The 19,553-nt window shown below is 52.8% G+C and overlaps 1 protein-coding gene across 11 annotated transcripts in view; it reads right to left on the reverse strand.

Moving 5' to 3' along the window:
• The window catches only part of TENM2 (teneurin transmembrane protein 2), a 1,321,709-nt gene that overhangs the window by 140,646 nt on the left and 1,161,510 nt on the right, over positions 1–19,553 (reverse strand). For all 11 annotated transcript variants that reach the window (XM_055129736.1, XM_055129737.1, XM_055129735.1 and 8 more), the window contains 2 exons: positions 16,990–17,185; positions 15,798–15,899 (listed from right to left, as the gene is read on the reverse strand). In XM_055129736.1, the coding sequence (XP_054985711.1) occupies positions 15,798–15,899; positions 16,990–17,185 (298 nt within the window). The remainder of the gene's footprint in view (positions 1–15,797; positions 15,900–16,989; positions 17,186–19,553) is intronic.

Here is a 19,553-nt window from a genome sequence, read left to right on the forward strand (position 1 = left end):
TGGCCAGCACCTCTCCTTCGGGCTGGGGCCAGCAGGCATTGGTGATGGACAGACGGAAGCTGGGCTGGGGGGTGAGGCCGGCTGGTGGGAGAGAACCAGCCCCTTTGACTGTTTCTGCTTCCCACCCCCCACCATCCTGCTAACCGCCCCCTTTCAGAGACCAAGAATAAGACTGTGGGGGCTGGAGTGATAGCACAGCGGGGAGGGCGTTTGCCTTGCACGCGGCCGATCCGGGTTCGATTCCCAGCATCCCATAGGGTCCCCTGAGCACCGCCAGGGGTAATTCCTGAGTGCAGAGCCAGGAGTGACCCCTGCGTATCGCCAGCTGTGACCCAAAAAGCAAAAAAAAAAAATAAATAAAAAATAAAAAAAGAATAAGACTGTGGGAGTTGGGAGAGGCATCAGACCAGTCCAAACTATCTGAACAATGGACACAGAATCGATGGAAGACCGACTGGCCCCAAATACTTCGGAAGAGCACGGCTGTAAAAGTATTAGTGGGTGGGGGCTGGAGCGATAGCACAGCGGTGAGGGCATTTGTTTGCCTTGCACGCGGCCGACCTGGGTTCGATTCCCAGCATCCCATATGGTCCCCTGAGCACCGCCAGGAGTAACTCCTGAGTGCAGAGCCAGGAGGAACCCCTGTGCATCGCCAGGTGTGACCCAAAAAGCAAAAAAAAAAAGTACTAGTGGGGTCTCGGTTCTCAGGAGCATCCTTTCCCCGGTGAAGGGAACAGGAGAAACGGAGTTGCACGGCAAGGACAGCAGACAGTGAGTGGCTGAGATGAACCCCCTTCCCACGGAGGATGCAGGTTTTCTACTTCCAGGCTCCGTGAGCAGACAGCCCTGCCTGGAGGCGTGCACCCAGAGGCGAACAGACGGGAGAAGAAAGCATCCCGAACCGAGGCCGCGTAAGGCCCAAGCGGGGCACGGTGCGCATGTAAACCAGGGGGAAGGTTTCTGAGAAGACACAGCCAAGTCAACCCATTTCTCATGCAACTTGGTCATGCTCCGGGGAAGGAAGGACCCGGAGGCTTGCACAGGCAGAATTTGCCCATCCTGCAACTCTGCAGACGTCAACTGGCCACCGAGTTGGTGTCCCAATGCCACCGAGTTAGTGTCCAATGCCTTCTTTTCCCCATCCATGAGTGGAGAGCCTCAAACCCGCCGGGGCAGGCTGACAGCTGGAGCGGAGTTGGCAAGTGGGAGAAAATGTCTTCGGGAATTCGGATCTACTGGGTGCTCAGTAGTAACCCTAAGCGTTTCGGGCTTCCTCAGCGAACTGTCCCTTTCCCTCCCTTCAGAGAAGCTTACAGTGCTCTTACGAGCACCCTCGATCCCCTGAGTTTATCTATGACCTTTCCTCTGTGTTTTACCTCTCATGGTCACAACACAATTGTCACGATTTTGTTACTTATAAGCCAGAACTTTCTGGTAACTCTGGACTTTGTACTTGTATTAAAGAATGACTTCTTGGGGCTGGAGTGATAGCATAGCAGGTAGGGCATTTGCCTTGCACGCGGCCGACCCGGGTTTGAATCCCAGCATCCCATATGGTCCCCTGAGCACTGCCAGGGGTGATTCCTGAGTGCACGACCAGGAGTAACCCCTGTGCATCGCCAGATGCGACCCAAAAAGCAAAAAAAAAAAAAAAAAAAAAAAAGAAAGAATGACTTCCTTTTAAATTTCCCCTGTAGCCTTCTCATATTTTTACGGAAGTGCAGTGTTCTTTGCTGAAACACAGGAAGACCGTTAACGCTGTGCTCCTAATATTTGGGAGTGATTGACTCTGAAATATAACTACTCCTGGGCATCCGGCATCATTATTTGGCTCAGGCATCAGTTGCCGTAGTTCCTAACACCCCCAAAGGGGGATCTGACCATGGGCCTTGGATGGACCCGGGGCAAGTGACAAAGCTACCCCGGCATGGAAATGGGGCAGCCTAGAAAGCATAAAAACATGGTCTTGGTGCCAGTTGTTACGGCTTAAGAGATAGGACAGACGCCCCACAAGGAAGGACAAGCTGAACTGGCCCAAGGACTGAGTCTGGGATTGACGGTAAAAGCCTTGTTTGCCCTCAGAGCCCAGAGAACTGAGCGCTGGAATCTGTCTCTCTTACTGTGTTTATCCAAATAACTGCAAGTATTACTAAGAAGTGAACTTACGTTTAATATGTGCAATGGAAGGGAAAGAGAAAAAGCAATATAGATGTCCCTGGGAGACAGAGTGTCTTCTTGAGTTAATCCCCCCAAGAGAATTGCATCCGCGAAAACGCTGCACTTCTATAAATGATCAGCCACACCGTGTGCAGTCCTGTGCCTCGAACCCCCTCGGATGTTCTAGAAGGATGCTAGCAGCTCTTCATTAAAGGGCCGTTTTTCTCATCTTTCCTCGGTCCCCCGTCTCTTTGTTCCTTTTGCCGGGGAGCCCCGGGAGGCGGCTCTCAGCCACTGAATTGCGTCGTGCACCCACATTTTGAACTCACACTGGGGAGTCGAGAACCAGCATCATTTCTTCCCCACCGTGCGCTGGGATGGGAAGGCAGCAGGGAGCAGGATGATGAGTATCGAGTCAGGCGTGTGGCTCACCCGAGGGCTCGATGTAGAACAAGTCATTACAGCCGACAGAGAAAAGGGATATCCCCGGCCTGGGGGCTCCCCCAGAACCTGCTTCCTCTCCAGAGGTGGGAAAGGCAGCCAGAACGGAGCAAGCAGCCGCCTCATGATTTGCTACAACACGTGTGCCTTATTTCTTTTAAAATTTATTTTATTTTATTTTATTTTTTGCTTTTTGGGTCACACCCAGAGATGCTCGGGGGGTGACTCCTGGTTTTGCACTCAGGAATGACTCCTGGCGGTGCTTGGGGGACCCTACGGGATGCTGGGAATTGAACCCAGGTCGGCTGTGTGCAAGGCTAACGCCCTACTCATTGTATTATCGTTCCGGCCCCGTGTTTCTTATTTCTAGGGAAACTTTTCCTTCTTCATCAATTCCTTGTGGTGGAGGTGGTGTAGGGGTAAGGGGTGGGGTAAGAATGGTTAATATTTTGGGACTGGAGCGATAGCACGGCGGGTAGGGCGTTTGCCTTGCATGCGGCCGACCCGGGTTCGATTCCCAGCATCCCATAGGGTTCCCTGAGCACCGCCAGGAGTCATTTCTGAATGCAGAGCCAGGAGTAACCCCTGAGCATTGGCAGGTGTGACCCAAAAAGAAAAAAAAAAAGAATGGTTAATATTTCAAACCAGATGCCTGGGAAATCAAATGATTGGAAAAAAAATGACTCGGGGTGAAAATGGAGAAGAGTTGGGTCTCAACGTTCTACATGCACGCATGTCCTCCTCTTCACGTTGGCTACCTGCTTTAGGTAGACTCAGAAAATCAGGGTGGAAGGCAGGGCCAAAGCCTGAGCAGTTCGAGGGACTCAGTCTAGTATTCAGGAAAATGGGGCGTACACAGTGCACGAGCGTCCCCTAGTGGTCAGGGGGAAGACGCGAGGGCAGGACATCCTTCCTCCGAGCTATGGAGTCTTTCGAAAACATGATCCAGCACGTCACGGTACATCAGACGAAACATGATCCCAATTTCAGACACCGGCTAGGAAGGGGGAAAGCTCTGGCCTCGATCTTTCCCCTTCTACATTTATATTTAGTCTATGAAGTCAACACGACGAACCCGAGGGCAACACAGCCGGACCTCTAACTCTGGCGAGAAGTGGAGTAAAGTAGAATGGGCAGACAGATTTAGGCTTAGAATTAGGGCAGTAGAATTAGGCTTCTGTATGACTGAAGCCTAATCGTGAACAGCTTTGGAAAGACCTAGCTCACAGCGACTCAATAATCAAATCTTTACAAAAAAAAAAAAAAAAGAATGGGAAGACCAAAGATTTTGGCACTGGAAAGATTTGACCGATCACTTGTCCTAGGGGAGATTCACGCTTCCCCACCAGAAAACGACTCCTCGAAGTTTGTGGGGAACAGTAAATGGGATAACATGGACAAGGCTTCGAGGGGGTAGCCCAGACCCATGTGGGTATTTATTTATTTATTTATTTATTGCTTTTTTTGGGTCACACCCAGCGATGCTCAGGGGTTACTCCTGGCTCTGAACTCAGGAATTACCCCTGGCGATGCTCAGGGGACCCTATGGGGTGCTGGGAATCGAACCCGGGTCGGCCTCATGCAAGGCAAACGCCCTCCCCGCTGTGCTATCGCTCCAGCCCCACCTATGTGGGGATTTAACAAATGTTCCCTTGTCAAATTCCAAACTGAATACACACATTGATGTCCTCGGGGGTGGGGGAGGGGCAGTTAAACCAGCAAAATAGGCCCTGGGCAGCCGGTCTCCAATGAATGGAGCAATGTGGGCACCTTCTCACCTGCATAGCACCACTACCACCATCACAGTCATGACCACAATCCATCAACATACTCACGAACACCACCACCATCACTCTACATACCACCATATCTACCACCATGATTACCAACAGCATCACCATCGCTGTTAATACCTCTGAACCACAACCACCGGCACCATCAGCAGCACCTGCATCTTCCATCATCTGCCACAAGGAAAGCATCAACGAACACTAATGGGAAGCATTTTTTCTTGTCCATCTTTTCTTCTGTGTGTGTGTGTGTGTGTGTGTGTGTGTGTGCGCGCGCGCGCGCGTGTGGTGGTGGTGGTGGTGGTATCACCCGTGGACTGTTTGATTAGGTCTCTATCTCCCTCTCCCTCTTCTCACTCCTGAGGTTTACGGGAGCCGATCGCTGTGCAGTCAAGCTTCTATTGAGAATTAATTAAAATGTTTGTACAAAGTGACTCCTCCTGTTTTACTAACTCTGGTAAATGGAAGCTCGAAGACTCGTGCAGAAGAAAAATAAATTGCCACTGCCACGAACGACTGACAAGTTAACAGGCTGGTGACAAAGAAATGACACAATTTAGATTCACCTAAATAGTATAAAGCTCATTTTCGTGATCACACTGGAGCAGCAGTTTAAAAAAAAAATTTTTTTTTTTGTTCCTCCCCTAAGGTTCTCTGGAAGGGATGAGATGGATGATCAGTGTTGTTTACCCCGTGGGGAGTCACGGGACAAAGCACCTGAGTCTGAGGATTTAAGTAAATCAAGTCAAGTCCCATCAGGACTGGAGCGATAGCACAGCAGGGAGGGCATTTGCCTTGCACGTGACTGACCTGGGTTCGATTCCCAGCATCCCACAGGGTCCCCTGAGCACCCACAGGAGTCATTCCTGAGTGCATGAGCCAGGAGTCACCCCTGAGCATCGCCGGGTGTGACCCAAAAAGCAAAATAAAAAAAGTCAAATCCCATCTCCGTGGAGGTGGGGATAAGGAGCACTGCTGGGACGAGTTGGCACCGGTGAAAGGGCCTCTCCCACAGGCAGGATGGACCTGCCGGGAGCCTTACGAGGCCCTAGTGGGCTGCTTGAGGCGAGCTGAGGGCGTTGCGAGTAACCTCTCTTGAAGCTGTCCTAAATTGCGTGACATCTGATTTAAAAGCTCTCGGGGGAAGAGACGTGAGCACACTTGAACCTAAGAACTCAATGGGAGTGTTGAAGCAGCGCTGACAACTGGTTGTCCTGCACCCAAGTGAGCCCCTCGGTATATGGGGCCACCCCCCCCCCCACCGTGAGGTGATCCTGGAGTAAGTGCTCGGGTTCAGGCACGGAGAAAAGCAGGGGTCGGGCTGCTGCCGAATCCACCGTCTGGATTCAGGGCTCCACACCTGGTATTCTGCCATCTCCCCAGGTGAGACCACATCAGATCCCCAGGTGAGATCACATCAGATCCCCAGGCAAGATCAAATCATATCCCCAGGTGAGATCAAATCATATCCCCAGGTGAGATCAAATCAGATCCCCAGGCAAGATCGAATCAGATCCCCAGGTGAGACCGCATCAGATCCCCAGGCGAGATTGCATCAGATCCCCAGGTGAGACCACATCAGACCCCCAAGCGAGATCGCATCAGATCCCCAGATGAGATTGCATCAGATCGCACCCAATCTGGTTGGGTGCTGAGCACAGCGAGGCGAGGGAAGGTAGCTTTGGCTTCTTGCTAGATCCCTGCAGTTGACGATGCATCTGAGAGACAACAAAGTCTGGCCTCCACTGCACATCCTGTCCTCAGAAACCCACCCTGAGAGGTGTGAAAAATCTAGATGGGGACAGCCAGACCCAAACCTTCTGAAGAGGAGAGAAAAATGTCTGAAGGCTGACTGAATTTCTTGGAAGAGGAATGTGTGAAGAACACCAGAGGGGCTGGAGCGATAGCACATCGGGGAGGGCATTTGCTGCCTTGCACTCGGCTGACCCGGGTTCGATTCCCAGCATTCCATAGGGTCCTCTGAGCACCGCCAGGAGTCATTCCTGAGTGCAGAGCCAGGAGTAACCCCTGTGCATCGTTGGGTGTGAAACAAAAAGCAAAACAAACAAACAAAAAATAGAACACCAGAAATCAAGAAGGAAGTCACCAGGTTTGATTGCATGAAATTTCAATCTTCTATATAAACAAGGGTGCCCACCCCACACCTAAGGGAGGAGCGTGATGCAGGAGAAGTTTCAGCATTGCCAGAGAGCACTCAAGGGCTCTTCCTGGCTCTGTGCTGAGGGACCACTCCTGGCGGTGCTCAGAGGAACACGCCTTGTGCCAGGGATTCAGTGGGGCTCGGGCATATGCCAAGCTCCTGCCTTAGACCCTGTAGCACCTCTCTGGCCACTAGCAGTACTTTCAACACACTGGAGAGAAGAAGGTTCGATATCTGAAATACACAAAGAATGCTTGCAGTGGGTAGGGCATTTGTCTTGCATGCAGCAGACCCGGGTTCGATCCCCAGCATCCCATATGGTCCTTTGAGCACCGCCAGGAGTCATTCCTGAGTGCAGAGCCAGAAGTAACCTCTGTGCATCCCTGGGTGTGCCCCCCGCCAAAAAAAAAGCAAAAAAAAAAAAAACAAGCTTGCAGACCAATAAAAAGAGACAAAAGAATAAAAATCTGGGCAAAGGACAAGAAATAGAAACTTCCAATGAAACAATGAAAGCAGTAAAAGTATTTAAAAAAAGACTTGGCTGGGAGTAATGGTTTTGTCACACAAAGCTTGTGGGGTGGACATCTGAATCAGCTTTTCTTTGCGGGGTGGGGGGGATTGGTGAGGAATAATTTGTCACTATTTGGATAGGCCCTTGGTTCCCAGAACCCAACAGAGACACACACTAATTACCCTTGGTGCCTTGGTCCTCCGGGCTGGAGCGATAGCACAGCCGTTGGGCGTTTGCCTTTCACGCGGCCGACCCGAGTTCGATTCCTCCGCCCCTCTCGGAGAGCCCGGCAAGCTATCGAGAGTATCGAGCCCGTGCGGCAGAGCCTGGCAAGCTCCCCGTGAGTATTGGATACGCCAAAAACAGTCACAATAAGTCTCTCAATGAGAGACATTACTGGTGCCCGCTTGAGCAAATCGATGAGCCACGGGATGACAGTGACAGTGACAGCCTTGGTCCAACTTCCCTTTCACTTCTAAGTTATCAGGGGGGCGGGAGGGAGGCTCTGCTGGCTCTGCTCTCAGGAATGACTCCTGGCAGTGCTCGGGGACTGTGTGGGGTGCTGGGGATCAGACTCAGCTCGGCAGCGTGCAAGGCAGGTGCCCTCCCTGCCGTCTTAGCGCTCCGGCTCCCCTGCTCCCTTTTGCAACAGCAAACGAGCTTCAGGTGACGAAAGAGTCTGGGACACTGGGAAAAAGCAGGATCTAGAGGAGATGGCGAAAGCACACATGCACACATGCCAACCTCTCCAGCCATCCGGGTCACCTCTTGCTCCCGCGGTCCCCACCCCCGTCCAGCCTAGGACACCCAGACGCTCTCCAGGGTCCCCGGCATATGGAGGGGTGACAACAAGACCCAGCAGCACCGTGAAGCCCTCACTCACAGTCCCGAAGACTCGGGAGAGCCAAGGAAGCTCGGGACCCGGGCAGGAACCAAAAAAGTTCAGGGGCGCCGGCATCTATGTTTCCCCACCGTCTAAACGCACATTAAGAAGGAGGGAAGTGATTCAGGGCAGAATTTCCAGAAGGACGAAAACCTCATCAGGTGTGTCAGAACTCTGACATCCGGGAGCCGTGCGGGGAAGGAGCAGGCGCCGACTGGAGCACGGAGGTATGGACGCTTTAATTAATCCGGGGTGAATTTAATTGCTTTAGTTAAGTGGAAATCGGGTTAAAAATGATGCCGCGCGGGCCGGGGTGTGTTAAAAACATGACATATGAGTTGGATGAATCGATAAATTAAAAGTGCACAGATGTTTTAATTAAACCCAGGGAAGTTAGCGGAGCTCGCCAGAGACTTTTAAGCCGATGATTAATTCAATTCATTTAAAAATACCTGTAGAGATAGGGGATGCCTCCACGACGAGCTATAAGAGTTCTCAATCGATAACGCGCGTAAGCTCTTCTTGACGAAACATCTAAGCTGGGACGGGAGCGAGAGGACGGCGGGGAGGGCGTGTGCCTTGTGCGTGGCTGACCAGGGTTCCATGCCCGGCATCCCTCCACATCCCATAGGGTCCCCAGAGCATCGCCAGGAGTGATTCCCGAGGGCAGAGACAGGAGTAACCGCTGAGCATCACTGGGTGTGACCCCAAAAAGCAAACAAACAAACAAAACTAAATTGTTTCTGCTTGTGTGTATTGGGGGACGGAGAGGGAGGGAGAGAGGGGAAGAGACAGGGAGAGAGAGGGAGAGGGAGAGAGAGAGGGAGGAGAGAGGAGAGAGGAGAGAGGGTAGAGAGAGGGAGAGAGAGGGAGAGAGAGGGAGAGAGAGAGGGAGAGGGGGAGAGAGAGGGAGAGAGAAGGAGAGAGGAGAGAGAAGGAGAGAGGGTAGAGAGAGGGAGAGAGAGGGAGAGAGAGAGGGAGAAGGAGAGAGAAGGAGAGAGGGTAGAGAGAGGGAGAGAGAGAGAGGGAGAAAGAGAAGGAGAGAGAAGGAGAGAGGGGAGAGAAAGGGAGAGGGGGGAGAGAGAGGGAGAGAGAAGGAGAGAGGAGAGAGAAGGAGAGAGGGTAGAGAGAGGGAGAGAGAGGGAGAGAGAGAGGGAGAGAGAGGGAGAGAGGTCACACCCTGCGATGCACAGGGGTTACTCCTGGCTCTGCACTCAGGAATCACTCCTGGTGCTGCTCGGGGGACTGTATGGGATGCTGGGAATCGAACCCAGGTTGGCCGTGTGCAAGGCAAACGCCCTACTTGCTGTGCTATCGCTCCAGCCCCTGGAAGCTCAATTCTTAAAAAACGTTATTGTTTTCCAATAAGGTTGAACTAGTTGATATTCCTGCCAACAGTGGATGGGGGTCCCTTTTCCCCCATCCCTCCCTCCCTCCCCCCCCCTCCCACTGATTGGTTTTAGTCTTTGTGATGTGAGGTGATAGCGTTATCAAGGACCAGAATTAAAGAGACACCCTAGAGACAGGGAGAGAATCTGTGCCCCCTGACTCAGGAGACGAAGGGTTCGTATCCAAGATATGCAAGGCACTTTGTAGAACTTAACACGGATGCTACAACCAACCCCATCAAAAAAAATGGGGAGAAAACAGAAACAAAAGAAAGAGAGAAAGTGGACACTGTGTTCCAAAGCTGTCGAGACCAAGCACAGATCTAGGGAACTGTCACATATTGGGGACACACACATCCCAGAATTGGGAAACGTCTATCAATGAATCAGCAATAGCATCCTGGCATTGATTTCCGGATTTTAATCACCCCACTATGACCATTCGACTCGTGTTCTTTATTATTATTATTATTATTTGCTTTTTGGGTCACACCCGGTGATGCACAGGGGTGACTCCTGGCTCATGCACTTAGGAATTACTCCTGGCGGTGCTCAGGGGACCCTATGGGATGCTGGGAATGGAACCCAGGTCCAGCGCATGCAAGGCAAACGCCCTCCCCGCTGTGCTATCGCTCCAGCCCACAACTCGTGTTCTTTAGGGGCCCCTGGGTGAAGTCTGAGGACGTTGCTGGTTTTGCAACTTGCGTGCCAGTGACAACGGTTTGGTCTGTAAACTTGGGGGTGCTGCCTCACTCGGGGGATCTTGTTCTGTTGCTAAGAGAACAGATAAGACAGTCGAGGCACTTTGCCCAATGCTTGGGGCAGTTAGCATCTAATAACTTAATGATAATAAGCGGTGACTGAAGCCCATTTTATTTTTTATTTTATTTTATTTTATTTTTTGCTTTTTGGGTCACACCCCGCAATGCACAGGGGTCACTCCTGGCTCATGTACTCAGGAATCACCCCTGGCGGTGCTCAGGGGACCCTATGGGATGCTGGAATTTGAACCCGGGTCGGCCGTGTGCAAGGCAAATGCCCTACCCGCTGTGCTATCACTCCAGCCCCGCCCATTTTATTTTAATTTAATTTTTTCCCCTCAAATTTTAGTTAACTTAATTAACCGTGAGGAAACCTGGTATGAGAGTGAAGTGAATCACCCGACCACTCACTGGGTGCCACTTGCCGGAGGTGCCCTGGAGACTGGTCTCTCTGAGGTGGCACTGCCCCCAGCTGTCTGCTTCATAAACAGATACAAAAATGAGTCACTGTCACTGTCATTCCGTTGCTCATCGACTTGCTCGAGCGGGCACCAGTAACGACTCCATTGTGAGACTTGTCGTGACTGTTTTTGGCATATCGAATACGCCACGGGGAGCTTGCCAGGCTCTGCCGTGCGGGTGAGATACTCTCGGTAGCTTGCCGGGCTCTATGGATACAAATATGCGCAGAGTAAATCATAACGGGGCCCTGGGGATGGTTTCTCAGCGGAGTGGGAGTTTGGGGAGGCTCTGAGTTTGCTTCCTGGGTCCCTCTGCTCTTTGAGGGGGAGTCCCTTATGCTGCATGACAAAGCATGTGATTCCCAGGGTCCTGCAACCAGCCTGTGTAAGGAACCCAATTAAAGCATGTGGCTTTTTCCGGCAGGCCACTGAAGCCACAAATTTGAGAGTGACCAAGAAACCACAGAATAAAAAATAAAATAAAATAAAATAAAATAAAAAAATAAAAATAAATAAAAATAAAATAAAATAAATAATAAAATAAAATAAAAATAAAAAGGGAAAGAGAAAGGTGCTTGGGCGTGTATGCACCTGTGCGTGTGTGTGTGTGTGTGTTGGGGGGGGTGGGATGTTAATAAAAATAACAACGGAAGCTGGAGCCATAGTACTGTGGGGAGAGCTTTGGCCTTGCACCCGGCCGACCCGGGTTTGATCTCCCGCATCCCCTGTGGTCTGCTGAGTATTGCCAAGATTGATGATTCCTGAGCACTGCGTCAGGTGTCATTCCTGAGCACTACTGGGCACGGCCTCCAAACCAAGCAGAAATAATAACAACCACCCCGACACCCTCACGTGTGCAGCTGACAGAAAATTACGGCGCCATGTCTGGGAGAGGGGGGTTTAGAGGGCTCTTTGTACGGACGCGACCAAGCAAGTCAGAGTGTGTCTGCTAAAAAGGAACTGTTTCTCGCAGACACTGGTCACTGTGTTTCACTCCTTCACTGTCGGTGGGAATGCCCACTGGTCCAGCCTGTCTGGAAAACAACGTGGACAGTCCTTCAAAAGCTAGAAATTGAGCTTCCATATCACCCTGCCATACCACTTCTGGGAATATTATCCTGAGGGTGCAAAAAAAGCACAGTAGAAATGACATCTGCACCCGTATGTTCATTGCAGCACTGTTCACAATAGCCAGAATCTGGAAACAACCCGAGTGCCCAAGAACGGACGACTGGTTAAGGAAACTTTGGTACATCTACACAATGGAATACTATGCAGCTCTTAGGAAAGAGGAAGTCGTGAAATTTGCTTATAAGTGGATGGACCTGGAGAGGATCATACTAAGTGAAATGAGTCAGAAAGAGAGGGACAGACACTGAGGGACTGCACTCATCTGTGGAATATAAAATAACATTATATGAGATGGACACAGCCAAGCTCAGTAGACACAAGGGCCAGGAATGTTGCCCCATAGTTGATACAGTGATACAGTTGGAAGCTTGTCTCATGAGCTGGGGGAGAAGGCAGCTGGGAGAGAGGAGAGATCACTAAGCCAATGATGGTTGGAGGGCTCGCTCGGGATGGGAGATGCGTGCTGAAAGTAGATAAAGGACCAAACGTGATAACCTCTTAGTATCTGCACTGCAAACCATAAGGCCCAAAAGTAGAGAGAGGGAGAGTATGAGGGAAATTGTCTGCCATGGAGGCAGGGGGAGGGTGTGAAAGGGGGCGATACTGGGGACATTGGTGGTGGAGAATGTGCACTGGTGGAGGGATGGGTGTTCGATCATTGTATGACTGAAACTCAAACATGAAAACTTGTGATTTCATCACGGTGATCCAATAATAAAAAACTAAGACACGAAATACAACAACCGTGTCCGCTTCGAAAGCGTTGAGGAGGAGACATATTTCAGGCAAGAAATCAGCGCAAGAGGAACTCCAACACTCCTGGAAACGACTTGCCCCCTGGGGGGCTGGGAAGAAGGTGATTTCATTCTCTGAAATGCTTCCATCCTCAGCCTGCTGTTTGCATCAACAGTCAAGTTTAAAAAAAAATATATATATATATATGTATCAACAACCCACCACAGGCTCCAAGGCCGACTTCAGGAATAGCTTCCAAGGCCCCCCTCCCTCCCCCCGCCCCCCTGACAGCAGTGGCCACTCTGAATAGCCACTCGATACTGGCTGCGCTGAGATCAATTAGATGCAGGGGGCTAATGCAGGCTCCAAGCGCGTGCCCGGCCGCAGGGCAGGTGCCGAATGCAAAACACACACGGAGAGGCCTTTTAAGCAGCTAAATGCACACCCCATTATGGCTCCATCAGGCTGGGGAGGGGGGACCGGGGAGGGGGGTGCAGGGCACGCGGCCGCAAATGGATAGCAAGCGGAGAGTTCGTAAATGGCCCCCGGAGCCGAGGGCTGAAAGGCCAGGAGCGGGACGGGCGGCCCTGGGCCCGTGCGGGCGTCAGGATTAATCATACATCGATGCGCGTCCGTGTTAAAACACACTCACAGATCAGGGGCCGGGCGGCGGAGGGGCCGGCCCACCTGCGGCCCCCGTCTCAGGGGCTGGTAATGCCTTTCCTCTCCCCGGGGTCTTCACTCCTGGGAAATTAGATTATGCCGCTGAAGTCAGGTCCTGAGGTTCCTATTTTTTTTTTCTTTTTCTCCCCCTCTGCTCCTGAAAAAGCACTTGACAGTGTGGGACTGCATCTGGCAACTGTCTTCTGCCATCCGGAACAAAGGGGCGGGTGGGGGGCGGGGCGGGGAAACAGACCCTAATCCCTAGGGCACCTGAGTCAAACAAACATGGGTGGGCAGGAGCCCCCCAGCCCCTGCCACCACTCCCCCGTGCTGAGCTGGTGACGTGTGCATGTGCTGTGGGCAGACAGTGGCAAGGGGTTTGGCCAGGAGATTTGTGGGTGGCTTCCAACTGGGATTTCCTGTTGGCGTCCCCCCCCCCCCCCCGCCCCCCGTAGATCTGTCAAGTCTTGCTTGTGACCGCGAGACAAACACTGTTTCTGGCTGGGTGTTCCTGGGGAAGGGATTTCTCCCAAGTCCAGGACCTCACACTGGGGTGTCATGACACACACACACACACACACACACACACACACACACGTCCTTGGACTCCCTCCGCCCTATCATACACACACACACACACACACACACACACGTCCTTGGACCCTCTCCGCCCTATCATACACACACACACACACACACACACGTCCTTGGACCCCCTCCGCCCTATCATACACACACACACACACACACGTCCTTGGACCCCCTCCACTCTATCATACACACACACACACACACGTCCTTGGACCCCCTCCACTCTATCATACACACACACACAAGTTCTTGGACCCCCTCCACCCTAACACACACACACAACACACTCCATGCTGTTGGCCGGCGCTCAGAAGGGTGGACACAGCAGGCCTGGGGGCTCTAATGGACACTCAGATCGCCACCTTTCTGTAGTGAAGGGGTGGGGCGAGAGGGGGGTGACTTTGCCGTGCGTTGACAGAGCAGGAAGCGAACAGGGAGCTGTTGCGGTGACAAGTGATGAGTGACAAAGTGACAAATGACACTGCACTCGAGCAGGGTTCGAATGAAGCCCCCGTAAAGATCATGACGATGCTAGAGAGGAGTGTGTGGCTCTCGGGGACAGAGGGAGACAGACGCGGAGCCGGGCCAGGGGCTCACCTCACCTCACGAGGAACGCTCTCCTTGCCCTGGCGACCGTGATACAGATCGCTTTGGTTTTTCTTAAAAAGCAGAGATGCAGGGGCCGGAGTGATAGCACAGTGGGGAGGTCATTTGCCTTGCACGCGGTCGACCCGGGTTCGATCCCCAGCATCCCATATGGTCCCCCAAGCACCGCCAGGAGTAATTCCTGAGTGCAGAGCCAGGAGTAACCCCTGAGCATCGCTGGGTGTGACCCAAAAAGCAAAAAAAAAAAAAAAAAAAAAAAAGCAGAGATGCAGAGACCAGAGCTCAGGGGCACTGGGTCATAGGTGGGCCGGAAGGGCTGGATGGGAAGCCACGGATGTCTGTCGAAATGGCTCTTCTCTTGCCCTGAACAGTCAAGACCACCAAGATACGCTCTAGTGGCGGATGGGGGAACCCACACAGAAGCTCATATGAAACCAGGACCCTAAGCAAAAGGAATGGGACAGGACAGGAAGGAAGAGGCAGCGCGGGAACTCTTTTCAGGATGCCGTTGTAAGTTGTGTATATCTGGACATACGTGTATGTGTGTGCACGGGGGCGCAGGCATGTGCTGTGTCGAATGACTCTGAGAAGTTCCACTTTGCACTCATAGAATGATGGGAAGGTCATTCCAAGGACGCTCACCAGGTAAGTGGGTAGCACCCCCCGCCCTCCCCCGCCCCCCAGCACCCCTGCTTTTGGGAAGAGTCTTTTTTAATTTTTTTCTTCTCTGATACTACCTTTTAGGGCGGAGCGATAGCACAGAGGGTAGGGCGTTTGCCTTGCATGCGGCCGACCCGGGTTTGATTCCTCTGTCCATCTTGGAGAGCCCAGCAAGCTACCGAGAGGATCCCGCCCGCATGGCAGAGCCTGGCAAGCTCCCCGTGGCGTATTCGATATGCCAAAAACAGTCTGTACTGGTGCCCGCTCGAGCAAATCGATGGACAACGGGATGACAGTGACAGTGACAGTACTATGACCTTTTACCCAAAAATGCCACGACCCCAGCCCTGGTAGTGGTGTTAAGCCGTGTCGATAAAACTCATCACACACATTCGAAACCGATTCCAGCGAGAGAAACAGCGCTTCCTAGCTGGAGAGCGTGGCTGGCCAGAAAGAATGAAATTTACTAACCCCCGAGATGCTTCATCTTCCATTACAGAGAAGTTAACGATCGCAAGACGGGAGTGATGGCAACTCCCCCGCTAGCGTCTTCCAGGAAACCCAACCAACTCATCCTGAGCCAACCTTTCCTCGGAGCACACCTCGGAGCCAAGGATAACGGCCCTGCCTGCTCCTCCAGGCAGCCCGGCCAAGCCCCATCCATCAAAACGCTGCTCTGGGGCCAGGGGATGAATCATTCATTCGGCCAAGCAGACCCGGAGCTTCCAAGACGTGGTCCCGGGAATCTGTCGGTTCCCCGCCCCACCCCGCCTCGCCCTCTCCGACGAGCCCGCACGCACGCACGCACGTCTGGCTTGGCAGTGTAGTGTTGGTGTTGTTGTTGGTGGCGGCACTCACCCTTGGCGCAGTCTGCTCCGAGGAACCCGGGGAAACAGTGGCACAGGCCTGACACGCACTCCCCGTTGCCGTGGCAGTTCCGAGGACAGTCCTGCACAGAGTCTGAGGGAGAGAAACGGAGCGGTGAGACACACAGCAGCAGCGAGTCCCCGGAAGACAGCGCAGAGCCGGAGATCTCTGCGGGGGAACTGGGAGCATTGGTGATGGGAAACGTACACTGGTGAGGGACAAGCGTCAGGCCATTATCTGACTGAAACCCAATCATGAGCAACTGTGTAACTGTGTATATCACTGTGATTCCTTTAGAAATTAAATTGATTAAGTACTACCCCACCCCCGCCCAATATCATGCAACCCAACTGCGCTTTGGTCCGACACGTGGTAGGATCAGCGTTTCGTCTCAGACCTCTAGGGTGATTCTCCACCTGACAGCAGTCGTCCCTGATCTCAGGTGGGTCGAGTCTATATACACCTTCAATCCTGGCTGGGAGGCATTCTATCCTTTTTTTTTTCTGCTTTTTGGGTCACACCCAGCGATGCTCAGGGGCTACTCCTGGCTTTGCACTCAGGAATTACTCCTGGCAGTGCTTAGGGGACCCTATGGGATGCCGGGGATCACACCCGGGCCGGCCGCGTGCAAGGCAAACACCCTACCTGCTATGCTATCGCTCCAGCTGGAAGGCATTCTAGTCAAAGCAAAACCCCAAGGTGTAAGAGCGATCAGGTTAGGCCTGCCTTGCCACGGCCCTAACCATCACCCCGAGGGTCAGAGAGATGGGCCCGCTGACGCCTTGCTTGGACAGGCTTTTCTTTTTCCCTGAAAATCAATCAGCTGACATTTGTTCTAACCAGTTACAGCCACCGTCTTTCTTAGCTTCTATTCCCACGCGAATCCTCCAGAGGAAACGTTCTGTTCTGGAACTCTGTAAATGTTGACTCAGGTTCACAGAAATGGGCACAGTCTCTTTCAACCCATCGTTAAAAAAATATCACCATCCTTTAAGAGAGAAAATATATGTGGGCTTCCAGGTCCCACCTCACTAAGATGATGGAGGGGGAAAAAAAAAGCCCACACACCTCCAAAGTGACAGTGGGGACACAGGCTGGCAGGGCCACTTGGATTACAGCCAAGTCTAATTGTTTCCGAGCCGGAACAATATCACAGCGCCTGCGCCATCCCCCCCAGACCTACCCAGGACTACGGTGTTGAAGGAGACCGTCTCCTTGTCCCTGCCGTCGTTGTAGAAGGCCAGGTGCCACAGGCCCGCGTCCAGGAACTGCACGAACACCGCCTCGTTCTGCACCAGCGTCTGGATGCTCCGGCGCTCCCGGGGCGCCTCCACCACGCTCCACTTCTCCTTGCCGTCCAGCCGCTCCATGAAGTCGTACTGCGGAGAGCAGAGCATGCGCGGTGAGGCGCGGAGCACGCGCTTTCGCAGCCTGCCTGGATGTGATCCTCGGGCCCGGGGTGGGGGGGGGGGTTCCACCTTTGGCTCCCGCGCACCTGTAGACTCTTAGTCTGCGGGAGTGGGGGGGGACTAGCTAAAGCCCAGGGCTCCCTGACAGCGCCAGAGAGAGCACAGGACCTGAAGTCACTTGTCTAGCGCACGGCCAGGTTGGGTTCAATCCCTAACTCTGCACAGGGTTCCCTGAGCCAGGCCGAGAGGGATCCCCAGGCACAGAGCCAGGAGTGAGCCCCGAGCACTGAGCCAGGAATGAGCCCTGAGCACTGAGCCAGGAGTGAGCCCTGAGCACTGAGCCAGGAGTGATCCCCAAGCACTGAGCCAGGAGTGAGCCCCGAGCACAGAGTCAGGAGTTAGCCCCGAGCACAGAGCCAGGAGTGAACCCTGAGCACAGAGCTGGGAGTGATCCCCAAGCACAGAGCCAGGAGTGAGCCCCGAGCACAGAGCCAGGAGTAAGCCCTGAGCACTGAGCCAGGAGTGAGCCCCGAGCACAGAGCCAGGAGTGAGCCCCGAGCACTGAGCCAGGAGTGATCCCTGAGCACTGAGCCAGGAGTGAGCCCTGAGCACTGATTCAGGAGTGAGCCCTGAGCACTGATTCAGGAGTGAGCCCCGAGCATAGAGCCAGAGGCAGCCCTGAGCACAGAGCCAGGAGTCAGCCCCAAGCACAGATTCAGGAATCAGCCCTGAGCACAGATTCAGGAGTCAGCCATGAGCATAGAGTCAGGAGTTAGCCCTGAGTACAGAGTCAGAAGTCAGCCCCGAGCACAGAGCCAGGAGTCAGCCCCAAGCACAGAGTCAGGAATGAGCCCTTTGCACAGAGCTGGGAGTGAACCCTGAGCACAGAGCAAGGAGTCAGCCCTGAGCATCGCTGGGTGTGACCCAAAAAGCCAAAAAATAAAACAACAAAAGAAAAAGAAAAGAAAAGAAATATCCTCATTTCTTTAAATAAGGACAGCGCTGATGAGGACAAAGAGGAACATTTGCTCCGTTCAGTCTCTCCGGGGCCTGGGTACCACGGGAGGATGCGGGCGGGAGATTTCTGGTCTCCGTGCTGATTGGTTGTAGAAAGGGAAGCCCTGGTGGGGAGGGGGCTTGGGGTTGTGAGCCCGTGTGAAGCCACGGGACTGGGAGCCCTCTGGCTCCTCCCTTCCTCCCGACCCTGGAGCCCTGGAGTTCACCCCCTCCGGGCCCCATCTGTCTGAGTGGTGAAGGAAGTGCTGAGATTTGCTAAAGAGAAACATTGTTGTCTCTCGCGATTGACAGATGAGGAGCTTCCAAGATGCGGCCAGGCCAGCTTGTGGGAACCTTCGCCCATGGCAAGGAGGTTATCTGGGGTTGCCCTGACCCATCGCCAGGGCAATGTAGCATCCAGGGTGGCTGATCCCCTGCCTGTCTCCAACTAGGCTCCAGTGCCTCTGGCAAGATCCACACCTGGCAAGTGTCCTCTTCACACGCGCCCCCCTCCCCCAACTTGAGCTGGGAGGGAGAGAAGCACCCGAATGAACTAAATCTTCCAAAAGACCCTGAAGGCAGCCGCCGAAGGGAAGCCACACAAAGGGAGGCAGAGTTTAGCCAACTGGCGAAGGCGAAACAAATGCTAATATTCACCTGGCACAGGGCTCTGGAAGGTAACATTTCAGTTGTTTTACCAGCATGCTTTCAGCTACTTTACCCAAGTTTTATTTTCATGATTTCAGTGACTTGGCCTAAGTTTACAACTTTCAGCAATTTGAACCTCTCAGAGGATGGTACGGTTTTGTTGGTGTTATTTTCATTTATTTTTTTATTCTTATATGTAAAAAAAGTTAAATATATATATTTTTAATAAAAGGGCTGGAGCGATAGCACAGCGGGTAGAGCGTTTGCCTTGCATGCGGCCAACCCGGGTTTGATTCCTTCGTCCCTCTCGGAGAGCCCGGCAAGCTACCCAGAGTATCCTGCCCGCACGGCAGAGCCTGGCAAGCTCCCCATGGTATATTCGATATGCCAAAAAACAGTAACAACGAGTCACACAATGGAGTTGTTACTGGCGCCCGCTCAAGCAAATTGATGAACAACGGGACGACAGTGCTAATACTTAGTGTACACACACACACACACACACACACACACACACACACACCCGGCGATGCACAGGGGCTACTCTTGGCTCTGCACTCAGGAATTATTCCTGGTGGTACTCAGGGGACCATATGGGATGCTGAAAATAGAACCCAGGTTGGCCACATGCAAGGCAAACGCCCTACCCACTGTGCTATTGCTCCAGTCCCTAAAATATAAAATATATGTATAT

Source organism: Sorex araneus, chromosome 2 (genome assembly GCF_027595985.1).
Source record: "Sorex araneus isolate mSorAra2 chromosome 2, mSorAra2.pri, whole genome shotgun sequence".
Classification (NCBI taxonomy): domain Eukaryota; kingdom Metazoa; phylum Chordata; class Mammalia; order Eulipotyphla; family Soricidae; genus Sorex; species Sorex araneus.